A 24,453-nucleotide genomic window follows, 5' to 3' on the forward strand; every position below is an offset into this window, starting at 1 on the left:
GGGACAGGAGGGGACACAGGGGACAGGGGGGTCACAGAGCCCCTTCATCAGATAGCCCAGCACAGGGTCTGTGGGGACAGGGACACAGGGGGGTCACAGAGCCCCTTCATCAGATAGCCCAGCACGGGGTCTGTGGGGACACAGGGGACACAGGGGGGTCACAGAGCCCCTTCATCAGATAGCCCAGCACGGGGTCTGTGGGGACAGGAGGGGACACAGGGGACAGGGGGGTCACAGAGCCCCTTCATCAGATAGCCCAGCACGGGGTCTGTGGGGACAGGGACACAGGGGACAGGGGGGTCACAGAGCCCCTTCATCAGATAACCCAGCACGGGGTCTGTGGGGACAGGAGGGGACACAGGGGACAGGGGGGTCACAGAGCCCCTTCATCAGGTACCCGAGAACAGGGTCTGTGGGGACACAGGGGACACAGGGGGGTCACAGAGCCCCTTCATCAGATAGCCCAGCACAGGGTCTGTGGGGACAGGAGGGGACAGGGGGGTCACAGAGCCCCTTCATCAGATAGCCCAGCACGGGGTCTGTGGGGACAGGAGGGGACAGGGGGGTCACAGAGCCCCTTCATCAGATAGCCCAGCACGGGGTCTGTGGGGACACAGGGGACACAGGGGACAGGGGGGTCACAGAGCCCCTTCATCAGGTAACCGAGAACAGGGTCTGTGGGGACAGGGGGGACAGGGGGGTCACAGGGCCCCTTCATCAGGTAACCCAGCACAGGGTCTGTGGGGACAGGGACACAGGGGACAGGGGGGTCACAGAGCCCCTTCATCAGGTAACCCAGCACAGGGTCTGTGGGGACACAGGGGACACAGGGGACAGGGGTCACAGAGCCCCTTCATCAGATAACCCAGCACGGGGTCTGTGGGGACAGGAGGGGACACAGGGGACAGGGGGGTCACAGAGCCCCTTCATCAGGTACCCGAGAACAGGGTCTGTGGGGACACAGGGGACACAGGGGGGTCACAGAGCCCCTTCATCAGATAGCCCAGCACGGGGTCTGTGGGGACAGGGGGGACACAGGGGACAGGGTCACAGAGCCCCTTCATCAGATAACCCAGCACGGGGTCTGTGGGGACAGGGGGGACAGGGAGGTCACGGGGGGTCACGGGGAGGTCATGGGGGGTCACAGGAGGGTCACAGGAGGGTCACAGGACGGGTCACAGGAGGGTCACAGGAGGGTCACAGGGTGGTCACAGGGGGTCACAGGGGGGTCACAGGGTGGTCACAGGGGGTCACAGGGGGGTCACAGGAGGGTCACAGGGGGTCACAGGGCTGTGGGACTCACCCAGGAACTGCGGGTTCCTGTCCACCACCTCGCTCATCTCGCCCACCAGCTCGATGCTGGTGTAGCGCACGGCCGTGTGCACCGACTCGGGCAGCCGCACCACGCCCTCCAGCACCTCCACCAGCGTCGGGTTATTCTCCCTGCAGGACAGGCTGGGCTCAGCCCCAGAGCGCCCTGCTCGGGGCTGCTGGGGCTGGGAGCTGGACCCACCACCCAACAGGACAGGAATGAGACAGGAGTCCCTGTGAGGAGGGTGCTCAGCCCCATGGACAGGACAGGAATGAGACAGGAGTCCCTGTGAGGAGGGGGCTCAGCCCCACGGACAGGACAGGAATGAGACAGGAGTCCCTGTGAGGAGGGGGCTCAGCCCCATGGACAGGACAGGAATGAGACAGGAGTCCCTGTGAGGAGGGGGCTCAGCCCCATGGACAGGACAGGTGGAATGAGACAGGAGTCCCTGTGAGGAGGGGGCTCAGCCCCATGGACAGGACAGGAATGAGACAGGAGTCCCTGTGAGGAGGGGGCTCAGCCCCATGGACAGGACACATGGAATGAGACAGGAGTCCCTGTGAGGAGGGGGCTCAGCCCCATGGACAGGACAGGAATGAGACAGGAGTCCCTGTGAGGAGGGGGCTCAGCCCCATGGACAGGACAGGGATGAGACAGGAGTCCCTGTGAGGAGGGGGCTCAGCCCCACAGACAGGACAGGAATGAGACAGGAGTCCCTGTGAGGAGGGGGCTCAGCCCCACAGACAGGACAGGAATGAGACAGGAGTCCCTGTGAGGAGGGGGCTCAGCCCCACAGACAGGTGGAATGAGACAGGAGTCCCTGTGAGGAGGGGGCTCAGCCCCACAGACAGGACAGGAATGAGACAGGAGTCCCTGTGAGGAGGGGGCTCAGCCCCATGGACAGGACAGGAATGAGACAGGAGTCCCTGTGAGGAGGGGGCTCAGCCCCACAGACAGGACAGGAATGAGACAGGAGTCCCTGTGAGGAGGGGGCTCAGCCCTACAGACAGGACAGGTGGAATGAGACAGGAGTCCCTGTGAGGAGGGGGCTCAGCCCCATGGACAGGTGGAATGAGACAGGAGTCCCTGTGAGGAGGGGGCTCAGCCCCACAGACAGGACAGGTGGAATGAGACAGGAGTCCCTGTGAGGAGGGGACTCAGCCCCACAGACAGCAGAGCCATGGCAGGGAGCAGACAGGGGACACTGAACACCTCCAGGGACAGCCCCACCGCTACTGGGGGACACCAGAACCAGGGGGTTCCTCGTCTGGAACCGCCTGCTCTGGGGTGGGAGGGTGTGATGGGTGATCCCAGGCTGGAGCTCCCGGGATGGGCTGGTGGGGACAGAGCTCCCAGAGCTTCCAGCCAGTGCTCCTGGGAACAGGACACTGGGAAAAGGAGCAGGAGCAGCCTCACCACAGACACCAGGAGCTGGTGAGTGTGAGGGGACCGAGGTGACTCCTCCAGGCACCTGGGAGCAGGGGGATGGGATTCCCAGCCTCACAGGGAGGGGAGGGATGGTGTTAGATGGTGTCACCAGCCTCCCTGGGAAAAGGAGTGACGGCAATCACAGCCTCCCAGAGAAAACAGGGACCGGGATCACAGTGTCCCAGGGGTGGGAGGGACAGCATTCCAAGGCCAGGGAAGGTCAGCTGGGCTGTCCCACTGCTGGCAGTGCACAGGACTCGCTGTGGGCTCACCACCCTGGATGTCACCTGTCCATGTCTCCACTGTCACTAAGATAGGAGGAAACACTTCCAGTGACTTAACCTTCCCTAAAGATACCCAGGAGAACTCCACCTGGATGTGGAAGGATCCCCAGTGCATGGTTTGGGTGAGAACTGACCTCAAAGCCCCTCCAGAGCCACCCCTGCCATGGGCAGGGACACCTCCCACTGTCCCAGGTTGTTCCAAGCCTGGTCCAACCTGGCCTTGGGCACTTCCAGGGATGGGAATGTCTTGGGATATTGGTGGTGTTTGTGTCACACAGGAGCAGCCCTGGCCCCCCAGGTCCCCTGGACACGGGCAGCACTCACTGGTCGACGCTCTTGGCGATGGAGGCCATGATGAAGAGCACGGCTTCCGTCACCTCCCAGGGCGGGTTCCCATCCTTGAGCGTCGCGTAGAGCTGCAGGACAGGACGGTCACCGAGGGGCCACTGTCACCAACCCTGCCCCCAAGGGCCTGTTCCTGACACCTCCCACCCCCAAACTCCCACTCCTCACCCATCTCACCCCCAAACTCCTGCCCCAGCTGGGGTCTGCAGGAAGCCCACACTCCACAGGCCACCCTGACACTGTGGGACCACAGCAGCTTTCCCCAAAGTGTCACAAACCTCCTGATGTCCCCTCTTGTGCTGCTCCCACCACACCAGGTGTGTGTGACCTCCTCCAGTCCCAAAGGCCAGCAGGGCTGGGTGACCTCCCCTGGCTCCTCAGGGCACTCCCACAAACCCACCTGAGCAAAGCACTCCACGGAGCCCACCAGGAAGATCAGGTCCTTCACCAGGTCCGAGACGCGCATCCGGAACTCCCCGAAGTCATCGGTCTCCTCCGGGACTCCCTCCTGAGGGGCAGCAGGGACAGCACAAGGGCAGCACAGGGGAATTCAGCTCCCATTCAGGCACAGCCAGGGGGGGAACAGTGACTCTGTTTTGGGATCCAGCATTCCTGCCTCCTGCCCCAGAGCAGGCTGCTGCAGGGACTGGAGAGCTGCTCCCAGGGATGAGTGACCAGCCTGAGCACACACCCCTGCCCAAGGGAGTGAAGGAAGGCAGGGGAAGGGAGGGGATGAGGAGGGGAGGAGAGAATAAAAATCCCAGACTGCATGGAAAGAACAGGAAAAAACTGCCTCCAACAGGGACAACACAGCTGTTCTATAGGGACACACACCCCAGTGCACAGCTGTTCTATAGGGACACACACACACCCCAGTGCACAGCTGTTCTATAGGGACACACATCCCAGTGCCCAGCTGTTCTATACAGACACACACACCCCAGTGCACAGCTGTTCTATAGGGACACACACACCCCAGAGCACAGCTGTTCTATAGGGACACACACACCCCAGAGCACAGCTGTTCTATAGGGACACACACACCCCAGAGCACAGCTGTTCTATACAGACACACACACCCCAGTGCACAGCTGTTCTATAGGGACACACACACCCCAGTGCACAGCTGTTCTATAGGCACACACACACCCCAGTGTACAGCTGTTCTATAGGGACACACACATCCCAGTGCACAGCTGTTCTATAGGGACACACACACCCCAGAGCACAGCTGTTCTATAGGGACACACACACACACCCCAGTGCACAGCTGTTCTATACAGACACACACACCCCAGTGCACAGCTGTTCTATACAGACACACACACCCCAGAGCACAGCTGTTCTATAGGGACACACATCCCAGAGCACAGCTGTTCTATAGGGACACACACACCCCAGAGCACAGCTGTTCTATAGGGACACACACATCCCAGAGCAGAGCTGTTCTATAGGGACACACACCCCAGTGCCCTGGCTGTTCTATAGGGACACACACACCCCAGAGCACAGCTGTTCTATAGGGACACACACACCCCAGTGCCCTGGCTGTTCTATAGGGACACACACACCCCAGTGCACAGCTGTTCTATAGGGACACACATCCCAGAGCACAGCTGTTCTATAGGGACACACACATCCCAGTGCAGAGCTGTTCTATAGGGACACACACATCCCAGAGCACAGCTGTTCTATAGGGACACACACATCCCAGAGCACAGCTGTTCTATAGGGACACACACACCCCAGAGCACAGCTGTTCTATAGGGACACACACATCCCAGAGCACAGCTGTTCTATAGGGACACACACACCCCAGTGCACAGCTGTTCTATAGGGACACACACCCCAGTGCACAGCTGTTCCACAGGGACACACACATCCCAGAGCACAGCTGTTCTATAGGGACACACACACATCCCAGAGCACAGCTGTTCTATAGGGACACACACACATCCCAGTGCACAGCTGTTCTATAGGGACACACACCCCAGTGCACAGCTGTTCCACAGGGACACACACACCCCAGTGCACAGCTGTTCCACAGGGACACACACACCCCAGTTCACAGCAGTTCCATAGGGACACAGACACACCCCAGTGCCCTGGCAGCTCCACAGGGACACACATCCCATAGCACACACACACCCCAGTGCCCTGGCAGCTCCACAGTGACACACACACCCCAGTGCCCTGGCAGCTCCACAGGGACCTTACATGGTCGGAGTCGAGCTGGCAGTGCCGGGCCAGCGCGTGCAGCAGGCGCTGGATGTAGGCTTTGAAGATGCTGTGGATCACAGCATCGTCCGTCTTGTACAGGTGCTCTCCCAGTCTGTACCAGAAGTTAAAGGAAATTTCTACCACCTGTTGGGAAAGGAAAATCCAGCATTTTGTTACCAGCCAAACATTTTTTCCCCACTCTCTCCGTGAAGACCCAATGAAGCCCTCCCTGGGTGCCAGCACTGCAGATCTGTGTCACAGCTGCTGTGTCACACAGTGGTGACACAGGGACTGGCTCCCCCAGATCCACTGATTTCTCTGCCTGTCACTTAATAAAGCGCTTGGGACCCCCCAGTGACCCTCAAGATCTTCCCCAGCCCTTGGTAGCCAAAGCCTCTCTGGCCCAGAACAAGCCCAAAGTGGGGCCTGTGGCTCTGGGAGCAGCTCAGGATGGAGGTGGATGCAGCCCCTTTGTGGTGTGTTCTTTGATCTATTGTGTGGTTATTGCACAAAAACCACGAGTGCAGATTTGGTCAGGAGCAGAGCTGCAGGTCCCCTCGGCACTGATGGCACAGGATGAAGTCATGGCCAAGGAAAACTGGGCTGAACAGACCTGGGAAGGGAGGAAAAGGCTCCCAGGGACCCTGGGGAGTGCTTGGGGCCTGCTGGAGCACAGCTACTGCACACCTCCCACAGCAAACCAGCCAGGCAGGGATCAGCTTCTGGCACTTAATTAACGGTTTGGGAAAAGGACAAGGAATAAAGGATAAAAAGAGACCACAACAATGATGAGTTTTGCTCCCAGGGCTGGTGGGTGGGAGCTTTGATGGAACCAGCATTTCAGTCACTCACAGGGCAAAATTCCCAGGAGCCACAAATCCCCTCTGAGCTGGATTTTCACACGTGGGGTATTTAGTTCTAGGATTCAAGGAAACACTGAATTTCATATAATATGAAATTCATGAGCATGTTTTCATGGTGATACATGAGAACAAATCGTAAAGTTAGATAGGAAAAATGTAAATGTGTAGATTAGAAAGTTTCTTAAATCACTGGGTGAAAAAGTAGTTTAGAGAAGAAGAGACAAGATGGAGGATTTAGGGTGTTGTCTCTTGTGCTTCTTCTTTCTTCTTCATGTTCTTCTCCTAGGGGTTTTTGGGTAGTAATGAGTGATTGGGTAGAAAATGTCACAGTGCAGCACACAGGTGTTGGGTCATTGGGTCACTAAGAAAAATAGGTTGGTTGGCATCTGTTAATTGGGTAAATGGACATATAAAAGACCCTGAAAAAGATCTTTGTTAGCCATTTTACCCCTTTTCTATCTTAGTGCACACAGCTCCTTGTACCTTGTAATGCTGATAAGGAAAAATAAACAACTGAGACCAAAACTGCCTCCCTCTGGTCAATCTTCAGTTCAAAGGGAAAAAGAACCCAAATCCAAAAGTCCTTAATGAGACAGGGAAGCACTAACGGGGGTTCTGGAGCTGTGCTGGCAACCCCAGACTCCCAGGAAGGAAACACAGAGCCAGAGCCCTGGCCAGGAGCGCAGAGAGGAGCTGCAGGGGCAGCAGCTCGGGGCTGTGTGGCACAGATGAGCAGCAGCTCAGGGCTGTGTGGCACAGCTGCCCTGCACAGGTGAGCAGCAGCTCAGGGCTGTGTGGCACAGCTGCCCTGCACAGGTGAGCAGCAGCTCAGGGCTGTGGGGCACAGCTGCCCCACTCATGAGCAGCAGCTCGGGGCTGTGTGGCACAGGTGAGCAGCAGCTCAGGGCTGTGTGGCACAGGTGAGCAGCAGCTCAGGGCTGTGGGGCACAGCTGCCCTGCACAGGTGAGCAGCAGCTCGGGGCTGTGGGGCACAGCTGCCCTGCACAGATGAGCAGCAGCTCAGGGCTGTGTGGCACAGATGAGCAGCAGCTCAGGGCTGTGGGGCACAGCTGCCCTGCACAGGTGAGCAGCAGCTCGGGGCTGTGTGGCACAGATGAGCAGCAGCTCAGGGCTGTGTGGCACAGATGAGCAGCAGCTCAGGGCTGTGGGGCACAGCTGCCCTGCACAGGTGAGCAGCAGCTCAGGGCTGTGTGGCACAGCTGCCCTGCTCATGAGCAGCAGCTCAGGGCTGTGTGGCACAGCTGCCCTGCACAGGTGAGCAGCAGCTCAGGGCTGTGTGGAACAGCTGCCCTGCACAGATGAGCAGCAGCTCAGGGCTGTGTGGCACAGATGAGCAGCAGCTCAGGGCTGTGTGGCACAGGTGAGCAGCAGCTCAGGGCTGTGTGGCACAGATGAGCAGCAGCTCGGGGCTGTGTGGCACAGCTGCCCTGCACAGATGAGCAGCAGCTCAGGGCTGTGTGGCACAGGTGAGCAGCAGCTCAGGGCTGTGGGGCACAGCTGCCCCCCTCACCTCGTACTGGGGGTGCCCTGCACAGATGAGCAGCAGCTCCAGCGTGCGCAGGTCCCCCAGGCCCTGGCCCGGCGTGCACACGATCTTGTCCAGGAAGGTCTCGCACAGCTCGGTGAACACACGGCAGTAGTTGAGCACCCTGCAGAGGGACAAGAGTCGGATCAGCCTCACGGGTTTTACCCCAGTGAGGGGCAGGGCAGGGCCAAAACGTGCCCAGAGCCTCGGGCAGAGCGAGAAACCCCAACTTCTGCTTTGGCAGCCGCTGGGAGACGCCTCAGCAGCGGAAGTGGGTGCAAACACTGGGTTCCAACAAACAAATCTGCTGAAATACCCATCTCAAACTTCTCCAAAAGCCCAGAGCCAGATGTGAGGGCACTGCTCCAGCCCAGCCCCCAGGATTTGGGCGTGACCCCGCGGGTGCCCAGCCCCAGTGCCCCCAACACTGCTGATGCTCCTGGCACTGGTGTCTCAGTTTGGAGGCTGACAAGGCACCAGCTCTGTCCTCCCTGGCCACAGGGCAGGTCCCTGTCCCTCACTTGTCCAGGTCCTCCCGTGCCACAGCCATGTGATAGGCACTCTCGAGGGTGAGCACGCCCTGGAAGAGCTGCAGGGCCAGGGGCAGGTTGGTCTCCACGTTCTCGATGGCGTACAGGGCCGAGCACACGCAGTCCGACGCAGCCTCGTGCAGGTTGGACGAGGTCTTGTCCTGTTGCTGCAAGGCACAAAATCCCAGCAATTATCAAAGAATCACAGAATCTCCTGAGCTGGAAGGGACCACAGGGATGGTGGATCCAGCTCCTGGCCCTGCACACACCCCCAGCAATCCCAGCCTGGGCATCCCTGGGAGCTCCTGGAGCCCCCACAGCCTCGGGGCTGTGCCCATTCCTGGGGAGCCTGGGCAGTGCCAGCACCCTCTGGGGCAGAACCTTTCCTGCTGTCCAACCCAACCCTCCCTGGCACAGCTCCATGGTTCCCTGGCTGCTGTCCCTGCTCACCAGAGCACAGACAGGAGCTGCCCCTCTGCTGCCCCAACTACACCATGCAATCTGACAGTAATGAAACCACCAGGCTTTTGTTCTTGTTCCCACAACGGTTGGATTTGATCTTGGAAATCTACTCCAACCCAAAGAATTCTGTGGAAACGCTTTGTAGAGGTCCTGCACAGCCACAGCCCCCACTACCCCCCACCAGCCTCGTAACCTGCTTCCCTGGACACTCCAGGGCAAACTGAGCCTTCCCCAAGGGACCCTGGCAAGCACAGGAGGGAAATTCCAGCTGGAATCCAGGGCAGCTGGGAAGGAAGGAAGGAAGGAAGGAAAGCACCAGGCTGCTCATCACCTGGCTGGACTGAGAGTCCCAACTCCCCCTGGCAGGAGAGCTGGGGAGTCCTTGGTGGGGATGGATGTGAGGATGTGTGGAATATTGAGCAGGGATGGTCTGGGGGTCAGTGGGAGATGCTGAGCAGGGGAATTGGGGTCAGTGAATTCCATGGATGGTGACTGACTCAGGGGGATTTACAGGGAAGGATGTACAGAGAACCCAGAGAGAGCAAGCAGGGAGGAAACAAAGGAGCAGAGACTCTGTGAGTCCTACCTGTCAACCCAAAAAATAACCCTTCTGATTTTGTTTTTCATAGTTTCAGACACTTTCCCAGGAAAGTAACCATAAACACAGATGTTTATACATCCCTTCTAACAAACATCTCTTAATGGACGTTTTGCATGACCAGTGTGATTAGGAAGATAATAAATTATCCATCCCTGGTCATTGTCAAGAACCTATAAATACTGGAATTGGGAAAATAAAGCTCACTTTTTTCTGTCACACCACTGAGATTGTTTGTGTGAATCATTCTGTGTCCTCTAGCGACACTGCTGAACAACATCTCAATCAATGGGTTTGGGAAACAATTCCTGGTGCCAGGGGAGGGAGAAGGGGAGGAAGGAAGAGATTCCCATCCAAAGTGCCATTCACACTGAACAGGCTGCTGAGCCCCACAGCCTGCCCAGGGAGCAGCTCCACTTGAAGCAGGATCCCATGTGGATATTCAGGATCCAGCATGGGTATCTGTCCTTGGGAGCCCTCATCTGCACTTGTCATTGATTGAATCATGCAATGAGGGATCCCCTGGGAGAGAGGGAGGAGGGACAGACAATCCCTGCAGCAGAAACCTCCCTCCTCCAGGAATTCCTCCCTCTGGCTCCGCTCCCTGCCTGCCCTGGCTCAGTGGCACAGGAATCTCCACACCTCCAGCCCTCCCACACTCAGCTGGACAAACACCCCAACACCTCCAGGAGGTGACTCTCCAAGGAGAAAGTGGCAGAAAAGGAATACTGCCTTATTGACAACCTGGGAAAGAGCCAAAATAACCTCAATCTCCCTGATTTGACCATCAAATCCCAACAGAGGCTTCTGATGCCCAGATGTGAGGATGACAAACCTCACTGGGCATCCCTGGGGGTGACAAACCTCACCTGGCACCCCTGGGTGTGACAAACTTCACCTGGCACCCCCTGGGGGTGACAAACCTCACCTGGCACCCCTGGGGGTGACAAACCTCACTGGGCACCCCTGGGGGTGACAAACCTCACCCAGCACCCCTGGGGGTGACAAACCTCACTGGGCACCCCTGGGGGTGACAAACCTCACTGGGCAGTGGTAACATCAGCCCTGCTGGGATTCCCCGGTGCCCCCACCCTGGAACCCCCTTTTTCCTGGGGAACACTCACCAGCACCTCGAAGAGGAGGGACAGCAGCTTGCTGTTGGCCATGAAGGTGCTGTCCAGGACACCCAGGTTGAACCAGCTGCCCAGGCACCGGAAGATTTTGATGAGCATCTTCTCCTCATTGCCCGCCTTCTCCACACACGTCACCTGCGGGGACACGGGGGAGCCCGTCAGGATCTGACTGCAGGAGAAACAACCAGAAACATCCTCTGGAGTGTGGATGCTAACTCTGAAACAGAGAGCATGTGGAAATTGCAGGCCACAGAACTTTCTCAGTCTTGCCTGAGAAAGGGGCCTGGGAATTCATGAGGAGGAATTAAAACAATCCTCAGAGATAGAGAACAGCCTTGCAGGTGCTGTTTGTCTGTTCCTTGTTTTCTTGCAGGAGAAGGTCGAGGGGTGGTGAGCCCCACTGACCAATGATGGTGATGTGTTAGTTTGCTAACCAATAAGAGTTTCCTTTCTGTACTTTCCACGTATCAGTCTATAAAACAGACCTGAAGCAATAAACTGAGAGAAATTCTCCTGATTGACTCCCAAGAGAGTCTGTGTCGTTCATCCAGCCGTTCCTAATAGAGTGACACTGGAGTCCACATGAGAACATTCCAGAAGCTGGCTGCTCCCAACAGCCCTGGACTCAGTGAGAGGGGGGATGGAGCCCAGAGCCTCCCTGAGCTCCAGCTGCTGCCACAGGAGCAGGAGGAGCAGCTGGAGCTCCCCCATTCCCGCTCCTGCAGGATCCGTGTGGGGCCAGCAGCCACCAGGAGTGTTCACACCTGACAAACCCCAGTTTAATCCTTCTCCCCACAAACCACCTCTGCAGGGAAGCTGCTGCTGGGAGCCAGGCCTGTCCTGAGGGACATTCCAAACATGGCATCCTGGTGTCATTCCCAGCACTGGCCAACACTCAGCCCAGCACCCAGCAGAGCCCGTCCCAAAGCCTCGACAGGCACAGGGAAAGGGGGGACAGGTGGACAGGCAGGACATGGAGACACATCCAAGACCCCCTGGACTGGCCCAGGAATCCTGGCACAAGAGTTTCCAGAGATCCTCTCCTCACTTGGCACTTCACTGTCCTAAAGGCAGAACGCTGGACCTCATCACAGCCCCTGGAATGCTGCTTTAACCCCCATTTTGTGACTGAAAATGGGAATTTGGCATTAAATCCCACACAGGAAATAAGAATTTGGCTTTTCAGGCAGGTGGTGGGAATGGCCACGCTGGCACTGGCAGGGAAAGCTCCAGGCAGGAGCAGAGGGAGCAGGAACGTGCAGGGACAGGGCCAGCCCTCGGTGATCCTGTGTCAGCTCCCAGCAGGCGTGAGCACCAGAGAGAGGTGACACTGTCTGTGTCCCCAGAGTGCCAGCCAGCACCTCCAGGTGTCCCTGGAAGAGCTGGGGCTGGCTGGGCAGGGTGGCACTGGGTGGGACTGGAGGAAGATGAAGGAATTTCAGTGAGTGAGGAGTTGCTGAGACAACAGATCCCAGGAACAGGTGGAGCTGGGCTGGCCTGACAGCTGCAGTGGCTCTGACAGGGAATCCTGCTGGGATAAACACGGAATGGGGATCTGTCCTCAACTCCAGCAACACCTGAGCTGTGAGCAGAGGTGATATCCTGGTACAGGATAAGGGGAAGCAGCCTCGAGGTGTGCCAGGGGAGGCTCAGCTCGGATACTGGAAGAATTCCCTCCTGGGAAGGGCTGTCCACCCCTGGCACAGCTGCCCAGGGCATGGGTGAAGTCCCCACCCCTGGAAGGATTCCAAAGCCACGTGGACGTGGCACTTGGGGACGCGGTCAGCGCTGGCCTGGGCAGTGCTGGGGGATGGTTGGACACGTGGGCTCTGGGGGCTTTTCCAACCCCTACAGCCCCAGGAGCCGGGCTGGGCGCTGTGGGCAGGGGCAGCTGCAGCTGCAGGCGCTGCCCAGGCCTGGCCCTGCTCACCAGCAGTGACACCACGGTGCTGGAGTAGTAGGCCAGGTCCTCGATGATCTCGGTGCGGCGGTTGGCCCCGATGCGCAGCGAGCGGCTGTGCACCTCCTCCGGCAGCACCGTCAGGATCTCCAGCAGGAACGGCAGCGACGTCACGTCAGTGCTGTACCTGCAGCGAGCCACGAGGGACAGGGGGACACCTCAGTGCTGGGGAACAGCACAGACAGAGCTGGCAGGGCATCCCAGAGCTGGCAGGGCATCCCAGACCATGGCAGAGCATCTCATAATCCCAGACCATGGCAGAGCATCCCAGAATCCCAGACCACAGCAGAGCATCCCAGACCACAGCAGGGCATCCCAGACCACAGCAGGGCATCCCAGACCACAGCAGAGCATCCCAGACCACAGCAGAGCATCCCAGACCATGGCAGGGCATCCCAGACCACAGCAGGGCATCCCAGACCACAGCAGAGCATCCCAGACCACAGCAGAGCATCCCAGACCACAGCAGGGCATCCCAGACCATGGCAGGGCATCCCAGACCACAGCAGGGTATCCCAGACCATGGCAGGGCATCCCAGAGCTGGCAGGGCATCCCAGACCATGGCAGGGCATCCCAGACCACAGCAGGGCGTGGGACTGATGGGCTTTAGGGTCCCTTCCCAGCCCCAGCATCCCGTGATTCCATATTCCATGGATCTGGGAACAGCCCTGCCTCGAGGACAGGCAGTGTCCAGCCACAGCCAGGACAGCTCAGCCCAGGGATTTCCAACAGAGCAGTGCCAGAAGCTTTCCCAGCCCGTGAGCTCTGGAGCCTGGTGCCACTGCCCCACAAACCCCATCCCCTCCTGCTGCCAATGGACACAGGGCCACCCCAGTGTGGTGGCAGTCCCAGGGGCTGCTGCTGTCACTGTGCAGCAGAGTGTGGCACCCCGTGGGGACACCTGGGGACACACAACAGTGCCCAGCTCCAGCCTCGCTGCTCCACTCCACAGCACAGACCCAGCTGAGGGAAGAGGGATCATCCCGAACAAAAGAGGGATGAGGAAAAGCGCTGAGTGCTGGGCTGTGAGCAGGGAAGCGTGCAGGGCAGACAGCCCCTCCTGCCACCACCCAGGGCACCTGAAACCAGCAACCACGAGAGAAAAACTTCCCTTTCCTGCAGCACACGGGACCACCCACAGCCCAGGGCCAGGAACAGGCACTCACTTCTCCACCAGGGTCTGCACGCAGCCCTTCCAGGAAGCCATCTGCAGGGCGAGGTCAGCTATGGCCAGAGCGAGCTGGAAGGGAGGGGAGAACACAGCCATCAGTGTGGGGAGAGCTGGGATGTGCCCAGGACACAGAGCTGGCAGGCAGCTCAGCTGGGATGTGCCCAGGACACAGGGCTGGCAGGGAGCTCTGGAATCAGTGTGGGGAGAGCTGGGATGTGCCCAGGACACAGGGCTGGCAGGGAGCTCTGGAATCAGTGTGGGGAGAGCTGGGATGTGCCCAGGACACAGGGCTGGCAGGCAGCTCAGCCATCAGTGTGGGGAGAGCTGGGATGTGCCCAGGACACAGAGCTGGCAGGGAGCTCTGGAATCAGTGTGGGGAGAGCTGGGATGTGCCCAGGACACAGGGCTGGCAGGCAGCTCAGCTGGGATGTGCCCAGGACACAGGGCTGGCAGGCAGCTCTGGAATCCAGCCCAGCATCCCTGCCAGCAGCTAACTCAGGAATCATCACCCACGGGCAGGAACTCGGGATCCATCTCCTCCATCCCTGCCTGTGCACAATCCCTGTGGAGAGCTGCGAACACCGGCTGCCCCCAGGGGGGACATTCCCTGCCAGAGCTTCCAGGGGCTGCAGGAGCATCCTGGCCTCAGCCTGGCCTCAGCCTGGGGGCGTCAGGCCCCCCAGTGCCACAGGAACGTACGGATACTGGGAATGAAGGGTGCACAGAAATCCCCCTGAACACCCAGGGCACTGCCAGGTTTGGGCTCCATGGCAGAGCACAGGGAAAAGCCCTGCTCCTCCTCTCCAAACAGCAAACGAGGATGAAAGGAGGGAAAACAATCCTGTGCCAGGCTGGGAGCAGGGAGCAGCATTCCCTGTTTTCCAGCCCAGGGACAGTGGTCCCAGAGTGACTGCCAGGAGCAGGAGGTGGAGGGAGCAGCTCCATCCCTCCCCTGCCAGCACCCACCTGTGTGACAATGACCGGGGACAGGTCCTTCAAGTTCTGGATGTGGGACAGCAAAGAGTCCCGGAGTGAGGCGTGGGAATCCGTGGGGAGTTCATAGAATGAAGTTTGGATCTTCATCTTCATGGTCTGCGCCGCGAAGTAGCAGGACTCCACATCCTGGTGGATCTGCAGCAGCTGGTCTGAGATCTCCCAAGCATGGACCTGGGGGAAGATCACGGTGGTCTGGGTGGTCCCAAGCATGGACCTGTGGTCAGTGGGCAGGGCTGGGCTGGGCTGGCACTGAGGGGTCAGGGGGGTCAGGGACTGCAGCCAGTCCAAATTCCCCACTGGAAACACAGCCCTGTCCTGCTGGAGAGAGCCCAGAGGAGACCCCAGAGCTGCTCCCAGAGCTGCTCCCAGAGCCCATCAGCTCCCAGGGATCCAGCCTGGGAGAGCTGGGAATGTTCCCCTGGAGAGGAGAAGGATCCAGGGAGAGCTTCCAGAACATTCCAGGGCCTGAAGGGGCTCCAGGAGAGCTGGGAATGTTCCCCTGGAGAGGAGAAGGATCCAGGGAGAGCTGAGAGCCCCTGCAGGGCCTGAAGGGGCTCCAGGAGAGCTGCAGAGGGACTGGGACAGGGCTGCAGGGCCAGGAGCCAGGGAATGGCTGCCAGTGCCAGAGGCCAGGGCTGGATGTTGGGATGTTGGGAATTGGGAATTGCTGGCTGGGCTGGAATTGCCAGAGCAGCTGTGGCTGCCCCTGGATCCCTGGCAGTGGCCAAGGGCAGGCTGGAGCCTGGGGCTGGGAGCAGCCTGGGCCAGTGGGAGGTGTCCCTGCCATGGCAGGGGGGCACTGGGGGGGTTTGGGGGTCCCTTCTATCCCAAACCATCCCAGGACTCCCCGAACACCCCTGACTGCAGAGCCCACACTCTGCTGCCATCCCAGCTGGGGCTGGGGGCTGGGAAGGTGCTGGCACTGGGACAGCCACCCGAGGAGCCCCAGGGACAGAGCAGCTTCACAACAGAGCTTGCAGGGGCCCCACAGCCCCTTTGGGAGAGCAGATCCCACAGGGATCCAGTGCTCCACCCTCACAGGAAAGGGCACTCAGAGGCTGTGGAGTCTCACGTGGGAACAAACACAGGGAGAGCCCAGCAAGGGAGGGGTGGCAGGAGGGAGCTGGTAAAGGAGTCCCCATACTGAAATCACCAAATGGAATCCCAGGGTTGAGGACACCAGGCCCATCTGAGGGCCCACAGCAGGACTCCAGAGCAGAACATGGATGTGCCAAGAGCTGGAGGAGAGGCAGGCAGGAGCCCCCGGCCTCGGGGCAGCTCCAGCCGCTGTCAGGGGGCTCTGACCCCAAAGGCTCAGTCCCGAGGGTGGGACTGGGGCACTGGTGAGCCAGGGAACACCAGGCAGAGTCCAGAGCCTCCTGGCTGGGCTATGGGAACAGACTGGCACTGAATCCCAGAGTCACTGAGGCTGGAAAACACCTGCAAAACCATCGAGTCCAACCTGTGACCCATCCCCAGCCTGTTCCCAGCCCAGAGCACCGAGTGCCTCATCCAATCCTTCCCTGGACACCTCCAGGGATGGGAACCCCAAACCTCCCTGGGCAGCACGGTTAAAAATCCCAATTCCAGCTGATGTGGAAACCTGGGAGCAAAACTTGAGCCAATCCCATGAGCTCCACAGCCCTTTGGGCCACAGGACTTCCCTGAGCCCAATCCAGAGTGAAATAAAACCTCTGCATCCCTAAAACCCATCTCTGGTCCCCATTCCAGCCTCCCTAATGAAGGCAATTCCATCCTTGGCCAGTGACTCCAGCAGCCAAACAGCTCTTTGTTATAAACCACTGCCTGCCCAGCCCCACTCCCAGCTGCATCCCACCCTGGAAGGAAAATTAATCCCCTTTCAAATCTCTCCCCCAGGCAGGGCAGTGGTGCCCAGAGGCTCCATCCCACAGTGCTCCAGACCCTGGCCAGGGCTCCCAGGGCTCCCAGGGCTCCCCAGCAGCACACAGGGGAACAAGAGACCAACGCCAGGCAGGACCAGCACGATCCAGGCTGGCTCCCAGGAAAACCCATGGAAAAGGAAAATGTTAGAGTTGGCAACAGCCCTTAGATCATCATGGCTTAGTTCCTGATCCCACTCCCAGGATTTCTGCTCACAGCTCTTTCCACAGCCACTGCAGCCTGGAATGCGGCTGGAGCCAACTGCAGAGCCCCAGGGGCCCCGAGAAGCTGGGGAGGGTGGGACCCTCAGCACCCCATGTGCTCCCTGTCCTCTCCCTTCCTCCTTTCCACAGAATCCACTGAGCTGGAAAGCCCCGAGCCCATCGAGTCCCACGGGTGCCCAGCACTGCCCAGGCCACCACTGCCCCATGTCCCCAGGTGCCACATCCCCACGGCTCCCCAGTCCCTGCAGGTTCACCCAGGGCTGCTGGATCCATCCCTGCCCACAGGACAGGGACACAGCACGTTTTCCCCATGGAATGCTGCTCCACCATCCCCACTGAACACAGCATGGCCAAGGACAGTCCCTCCAGAGCTTTCACACAAGCTCCTCTGCTGTCTCCAGGCTCTGATCCTCCTTTCCCAGCTGCCTCCATGACAGGAGCTGCTCCGTGGTCAGCAGCTCCAGCATCTCCAGCTACTCCTGGTGTAAAACTCGCCTGGAATGACTCCAACAGGGAGTGAGGAAAACCTGGAGGAATTGCTTTCATAAATGTCCCCCCTGGATTTATTTATCCTCACAGGAAATTCCCAATCCAGGAATAAACAAAAGGTTAAACTCAACACCTACAACAGCCAGAATCCCTCTCATTAAACTCTCTCCCCTCAATTAACAGGCTGGTAATTCCCAGTTTGGATGGACAGGGTGGCAGGCACAGGAGATCCTCCCAAGCCCAGGAAACACGGATAATCCATGTGGGAGCCCGACTCAGCAGAGAGCACAATTATTAACGGGCTGTGAGCACCAATGACTACAAGAAGCTGTTTCTGTGCCTGAAACTCCTAATGGCACATCAGGAATTCCATAAAGCCAGAGGAAAGCACTTCCTGAAGCCCCAGTAAAACCCAGAGCAGCCTGCAGTGAGTCCTCAGCAAAGCCCCAGTGCTCAGCTCACAGCCATGGATGGTTCTCCCAGGGCTCTGCTCCAGACTCTGGGGATGCAGAGCAGCTCAGAGAGCCAGGACAATCCCCAGTGCTCAGCTCACAGCCATGGAAGGTTCTCCCAGGGCTCTGCTCCAGACTCCAGGGATGCAGAGCAGCTCAGAGAGCCAGGACAATCCCCAGTGCTCAGCTCACAGCCATGGAAGGTTCTCCCAGGGCTCTGCTCCACACTCTGGGGATGCAGAGCAGCTCAGAGAGCCAGGACAATCCCCACACACTTTCCCACAGCTCCTCTGCCTCAGGAAACCCCTGGAATCTGCCCTCACACAGCTCCCAGCACACGGCTGCCTGAAGGATCCTCAAATTCTGGGATTTAGGTCAGCTTGCACCTTCAGCTGAGCTCTCCAGTGCTCAGAGCTGCTGCACCATGTCCAGCCCCATTTCCCAGGAATAACCAGCAGGAAAGGGGAGAACGAGGCTGCCAGGGGAGCTGATGGACCAACCTGAGCTCTCAGTGTCCTCCAGACCCAAACCTGAACCCCAGGTCCTGCCTGAGATCCCACAGATGGGAACTGTGGGGATCTCACCCAGGCTGGGGATCCCCAGTGCCAAACCTGAACCCCCCCAGAGTGGCCCAGGCACCCAAACTCAGCTTTGGGCTTTGTCTTCTCATCCCCACGATGGCTCTGAGCACCTGGCAAACAGGGGGAGCTCAGCACAACATCCCAAGGCCAGGCTGGACACTGGGGCTGGACACTGGGAGCTGTCCCTGCCATGGCAGGGGGGCACTGGAGGGGCTTTGAGGTCCCTTCCCACCCAAACCATCCCAGAACTCTGTGACTGCAGTCCCAGGAAGGAAAAAACAGCGGGAAGCCAGCGCTGAGATCCCAGCAGAGGCAGAGGGGACAGAACTGAGCAGGGCTGAGCGCTCTGGAAGGGGCACAGACTGCCCAGGGCTGGCACAGCTGGCACTGCAGGGACAGGGACAGGGTTTGGCACAGAAGAGGATCCAAGCAAACACCCTGGAGGGTTAATCCCAGTGCCTGGATGCAGACCAGGGCAGGGGGAGGCCGGAGGGACAAACCCCGAGTGCCAGGGCCACCAATGCCACAGCGACTGCCAGGCTGTGGCCTGTCCCACCAGGGCTCCCTAACCCCTGACCCCTAACCCTGACCCCTGACCCCTAACCCTAACCCCTGACCCCTAACCCTGACCCTAACCCTGTCCCACCAGGGCTCCCTAACCCTGATCCCTAACCCTGACCCCTAACCCTGACCCCTGACCCCAACCCTGTCCCACCAGGGCTCCCTAACCCTGACCCCTAACCCTGACCCCTGACCCCTAACCCTGACCCCTGACCCCTAACCCTGACCCCTAACCCTGATCCCTGACCCCTAACCCTAACCCTGTCCCACCAGGGTTCCCTAACCCTGATCCCTAACTCCTGATCCCTGACCCCTAACCCTGACCCCTGACCCTAACCCTGTCCCACCAGGGCTCCCTAACCCCTAACCCCTGACCCCTAACCCTGACCCCTGACCCCTAACCCTGTCCCACCAGGGCTCCCTAACCCCTGACCCTTAACCCCTGATCCCTGACCCCTAACCCTGACCCCAACCCTGTCCCACCAGGGCTCCCTAACCCTGATCCCTAACTCCTGATCCCTGACCCCTAACCCTAACCCTAACCCTGTCCCACCAGGGTTCCCTAACCCTGATCCCTAACCCCTGACCCCTGACCCCTAACCCTAACCCTGTCTCACCAGGGCTCCCTAACCCCTGACCCTAACCCTAACCCCTGATCCCTGACCCCTAACCCTAACCCTAACCCTGTCCCACCAGGGCTCCCTAACCCGGACCCCTGATCCCTAACCCTGACCCCTGACCCCCAACCCTAACCCTGTCCCACCAGGGCTCCCTAACCCCTAACCTCTGACCCCTGATCCCTGACCCCTAACCCCTGACCCCTAACCCTGTCCCACCAGGGCTCCCTAACCCCTGATCCCTGACCCCTGACCTTAACCCCTAACCCTAACCCCAACCCCTAACCATAACCCCAACCCTGACCCCTAACCCCAACCCCTAACCATAACCCCAACCCCCAACCCTAACCCCGACCCCTGACCCCAACCCCTGACCCCAACCCCAACCCTGACCCCAACCCCAACCCTGACCCTAACCCCAACCCCTAACCCCAACCCCTGACCCCAACCCTGACCCCAACCCCTAACCATAACCCCAACCCATAACCCCAACCCCTAACCATAACCCCAACCCCAACCCCTGACCCCCCAGGCTGGGGAAGGTCCCAGCAGAGCCCCCAGCCCACGCCAGAGCAGCTCCTGCTGTGGAGCAGCTCCTCCCTCCTCACTGCCCCACAGCCAGGGCTGCAATAACCCGGCAGCTCCGAGGAGAGGAAGGTGCTGGATGGAGCCAGGCTGGGCCTGAACACCTGGAAAATAACTGGGATGGAGCCAGGCTGGGCCTGAACACCTGGAAAATAACTGGGATGGAACCAGACTGGGCCTGAACACCTGGAGAATAACTGGGATGGAACCAGACTGGGCCTGAACACCTGGAAAATATCTGGGATTCCTTCTGAGACCACACATAAAGCTCAGAGAGGAGCAGGGTGAACAAGCACTGTGAAAGGGGAGAAGCAGGAATGCTGCTGACCTGGGGCTGGGCTGTGTTAATAATGGTATTGGTTATTATTATTATTATTATTGCTATTATTGCTATTATTAGCAGTGCTCTTATGTCCAAACCAGCCCAGGGAAAAGCCCAGAGAAACTGGAGCAGAGATCCCGGCCCTGCAGAGGGTCAGAGGGCTCAGGAATCAGTCCCCAAAAACCTGAACCCTGCTGGGGCTGGGGCAGCCTGACCCTTTATCCAGCAGGAATCCTGGGGGCTCCCCCAGCCCCACAGGGTGACCCTGGACTTGGGGACCCTGGGACAGAACCCTGGGGGCTCCCCGAGGCTCAGGGACCCTGGGACAGGAATTCTGGGGTCTCACCCCGGCTCAGGGACCCTGGGACAGAACCCTGGGGTCTCCCCCCGGCTCAGGGACTCTGGGACAGGAATTTTGGGGTCTCCCCCAGGCTCAGGGACCCTGGGACAGGAACCATCCCCGAAATGTCAGTGTCCAGCTGCCCCAAGATCTCTGTTCTGCCCCTCCCCATGGGAAATGGGGGGAGCAGCCCCCAGAGCCCCCCCAGAGCCAGCCAGGGACATTCCCACGGGAATTCCCACGGGAACTGGAATGTGGCTGCAGCACTGAAGGGAACTTAGGGGGAAAATGGGGAAAAGGTGAATTTGTGGGAACAAAGAGCAGCAAGAGTGGCCAAAGGGTGGGAAGAGCCGAGCAGGAGTGGAGATACTGGAGCACGAAGGGGATGCTGGAGCAGGGAGGGGATGATGGAGCAGGGAGGGGATGCTCAGAGCAGGGAGGGGATGATTGGAGCAGGGAGGGGATGTTCAGAGCAGGGAGGGGATGCTGGAGCAGGGAGGGGATGCTGGAGCAGGGAGGGGATGCTCAGAGCAGGGAGGGGATGCTGGAGCAGGGAGGGGATGCTGGAGCAGGGAGGGGATGCTGGAGCAGGGAGGGGATGATGGAGCAGGGAGGGGATGATGGAGCAGGGAGGGGATGCTCAGAGCAGGGAGGGGATGATGGAGCAGGGAGGGGATGATTGGAGCAGGGAGGGGATGCTCAGAGCAGGGAGGGGATGCTGGAGCAGGGAGGGGATGCTGGAGCAGGGAGGGGATGCTCAGAGCAGGGAGGGGATGATGGAGCAGGGAGGGGATGATGGAGCAGGGAGGGGATGCTGGAGCAGGGAGGGGATGATTGGAGCAGGGAGGGGATGATGGAGCAGGGAGGGGATGCTGGAGCAGGGAGGGGATGCTGGAGCAGGGAGGGGATGCTCAGAGCAGGGAGAGGATGATGGAGCAGGGAGGGGATGCTGGAGCAGGGAGGGGATGCTGGAGCAGGGAGGGGATGATGGAGCAGGGAGGGGATGATGGAGCAGGGAGGGGATGCTGGAGCAGGGAGGGGATGTTCAGAGCAGGGAGGGGATGATTGGAGCAGGGAGGGGATGATGGAGCAGGGAGGGGATGTTCAGAGCAGGGAGGGGATGCTGGAGAAGGGAGGGGATGTTCAGAGCAGGGAGGGGATGCTGGAGCAGGAGTGGAGATGCTGGAGCAGGGAGGGGATGATGGAGCAGGGAGGGGATGATGGAGCAGGGAGGGGATGCTGGAGCAGGGAGGGGATGCTCAGAGCAGGGAGGGGATGCTGGAGCAGGGAGGGGATGATGGAGCAGGGAGGGGATGCTGGAGCAGGGAGGGGATGATGGAGCAGGGAGGGGATGATGGAGCAGGGAGGGGATGATGGAGCAGGGAGGGGATGCTGGAGCAGGGAGGGGATGATGGAGCAGGGAGGGGATGATGGAGCAGGGAGGGGATGATGGAGCAGGGAGGGGATGATGGAGCAGGGAGGGGATGATGGAGCAGGGAGGGGATGATGGAGCAGGGAGGGGATGATGGAGCAGGGAGGGGATGATGGAGCAGGGAGGGGATGATGGAGCAGGGAGGGGATGCTGGAGCAGGGAGGGGATGCTGGAGCAGGGAGGGGATGCTGGAGCAGGGAGGGGATGATTGGAGCAGGGAGGGGATGATTGGAGCAGGGAGGGGATGCTGGAGCAGGGAGTGGAGATGCTCAGAGCAGGGAGGGGCCGGACACGGCTCCTCCCGTCCCAGAGAGGGAATTTTGTCCCTCGGCTCCTGGGAGGGGCTGGGAAAAGGGGGGGAAGAACGAGAGGAGCCCCAAGGGCGGCACAGAGGGGTCACTGCCCACCCCCGGGGGGGACAAAGCGGCTCCAGCGGGACCAGGTGAGGCCACCAAACCCTGACAAACAGCGCAGAGCCGGGGCAGGAGCCGGGGCAGGAGCCGGGGCAGGAACCGGGGCTGTGCCTGAGGGCTCCGGGGAGCGGAACGAGGCCGTGGCTCCGTCCCCCCGCGGGTGCCGGCACAGGCCCAGAGAGAGCCCGAATTTCCCTCCGGGAGCCGATTCCTCCTTCCCAGCTCCCTCAGGGCCGTGCCAAACGTCCCGGCCCCTTGTTCCTGCCGTTAATCACGGAACCCGGGATGGTTTGGGATGGGAAGGGACCCCCGAGCCCCCCCAGTGCCCCCCACACCTCCCACCGGCCCAGGCTGCTCCCAGCCCCAGGCTCCAGCCTGCCCTTGGCCACTGCCAGGGATCCAGGGCTGCTCTGGGCACCCTGTGCCACCCTGCCCACCCTCCCAGCCTGGAATCCGTTCCCGAAATTCCGTTTATGGCGGTCCTCGGGCACCGGGAGCCGTTCCCTGGCTCTGTCCCTGCAGGCCGTGCCCGAAGTGTCTCTGCAGAGCACTCCCAGGGACGGGGCAGCCCCAGCGGCAGCGGCGGGGCGGAGGCTCCCGGGGCCGCCGCGGGGCCGCCGTTCCCCGGCCCGCCCCACCCCGGATGGGGCCCGAGGCCTCCCCGCGAGCCCGGGCCCGGTTCCCGTCGCCCGCGGCTCTCACCGAACGCTGCAGCTCGCCCAGCCAGCAGCTGGCCCGCTCCTTGCCGCTGGGGTCGGGGTCGTGGTAGAGCGCCTGCACGGCCTGCTGGACGAGCTGCAGGCTGGGCCGGCCCGGCCCGCGCTCCATGGCCGGTCCCTCAGCGCCGCCCGCCCGCCGCCATCGCCGCTCCGCCGCCGCGGGCCGGCCCCCGGAAACGCGCCCGCGCGCCTTCCGTTCCGCGTCCTTCCGTTCCGCCGGCCTCTCTCGCCGCCGCCCGCTCCGCCCGGTTCCGCCCCGTTCCGCCTCTCCCACCTGATCTCATCCCGTCCCGTTCCGCCGCGTCCCATCCCGTCCTCTCCCATCCCGCCCCGGTTTGTCCCGCCGCCCCCCGCCCTCCACGCCCTGCCCGGAACGCGTTTCCGGCGGTGCGGCGGTCAAATGTGTCCGGGCGCACGCGGGGCGGCGGGAAGGGTCCGTGACCCCTCAGAGCGGAGCGCGGGGTCCCGGGACCCCCGGTACAGCCGGTACAGCCGGTACAGCCAGCCCCCGGGACCCCCGGTACAGCCGGTACAGCCGGTACAGCCAGCCCCCGGGACCCCCGGTACAGCCGGTACAGCCGGTACAGCCGGTACAGCCGGTACACACAGCCCCCGGCACCCCCGGGACCCCCCAGGACTCCCGGTTCCCTCCAGGACCCCCGGTACCCCCGGTATCCCCGGTTCCCCCAGCCCCGGTGACCCGGCCCGGGGGGCTCCACACCCCCAGAGCCGATGGCCCCGCTCCGTCTGTTCCAGATACATTTTATATTATAGACACATTTCATGTTATAGATCCATTTTATATTATAGATCCATTTCATATTGCTGGCTTCTGGCAAATATTCAATGAATGTTATGTGTATGAGAATGGAAATTTTGTTGTGTTAATATCGTTTTCTTTATTCCTGTTATTGATGAAATTTATAAATAGTGCTATAATACAGATATGTTAGGCCATGGCATAGTA

General features: G+C 60.3%; 1 protein-coding gene across 3 annotated transcripts in view; it reads right to left on the bottom strand.

Moving 5' to 3' along the window:
- The window catches only part of LOC131591691 (transportin-3), a 33,387-nt gene extending 9,621 nt beyond the window's left edge, over positions 1 to 23,766 (bottom strand). The window contains exons 1-12 of one of the 3 annotated variants that reach the window (XM_058862635.1): positions 23,470 to 23,766; positions 14,820 to 15,020; positions 13,849 to 13,922; positions 12,652 to 12,808; positions 10,713 to 10,856; positions 8,520 to 8,695; positions 7,984 to 8,122; positions 5,587 to 5,733; positions 3,770 to 3,877; positions 3,349 to 3,440; positions 1,304 to 1,443; positions 637 to 675 (exon numbers count right to left, since the gene is read on the bottom strand). In XM_058862635.1, the coding sequence (XP_058718618.1) occupies positions 637 to 675; positions 1,304 to 1,443; positions 3,349 to 3,440; positions 3,770 to 3,877; positions 5,587 to 5,733; positions 7,984 to 8,122; positions 8,520 to 8,695; positions 10,713 to 10,856; positions 12,652 to 12,808; positions 13,849 to 13,922; positions 14,820 to 15,020; positions 23,470 to 23,595 (1,543 nt within the window). In that variant the 5' untranslated portion in view covers positions 23,596 to 23,766. The remainder of the gene's footprint in view (positions 1 to 636; positions 676 to 1,303; positions 1,444 to 3,348; positions 3,441 to 3,769; positions 3,878 to 5,586; positions 5,734 to 7,983; positions 8,123 to 8,519; positions 8,696 to 10,712; positions 10,857 to 12,651; positions 12,809 to 13,848; positions 13,923 to 14,819; positions 15,021 to 23,469) is intronic. The other 2 variants (XM_058862634.1, XM_058862633.1) reach the window with 2 other exon arrangements.
- Between the last annotated feature and the right edge of the window lie 687 nt (positions 23,767 to 24,453).

This window comes from Poecile atricapillus, chromosome W (genome assembly GCF_030490865.1).
Source record: "Poecile atricapillus isolate bPoeAtr1 chromosome W, bPoeAtr1.hap1, whole genome shotgun sequence".
Lineage (NCBI taxonomy): Eukaryota > Metazoa > Chordata > Aves > Passeriformes > Paridae > Poecile > Poecile atricapillus.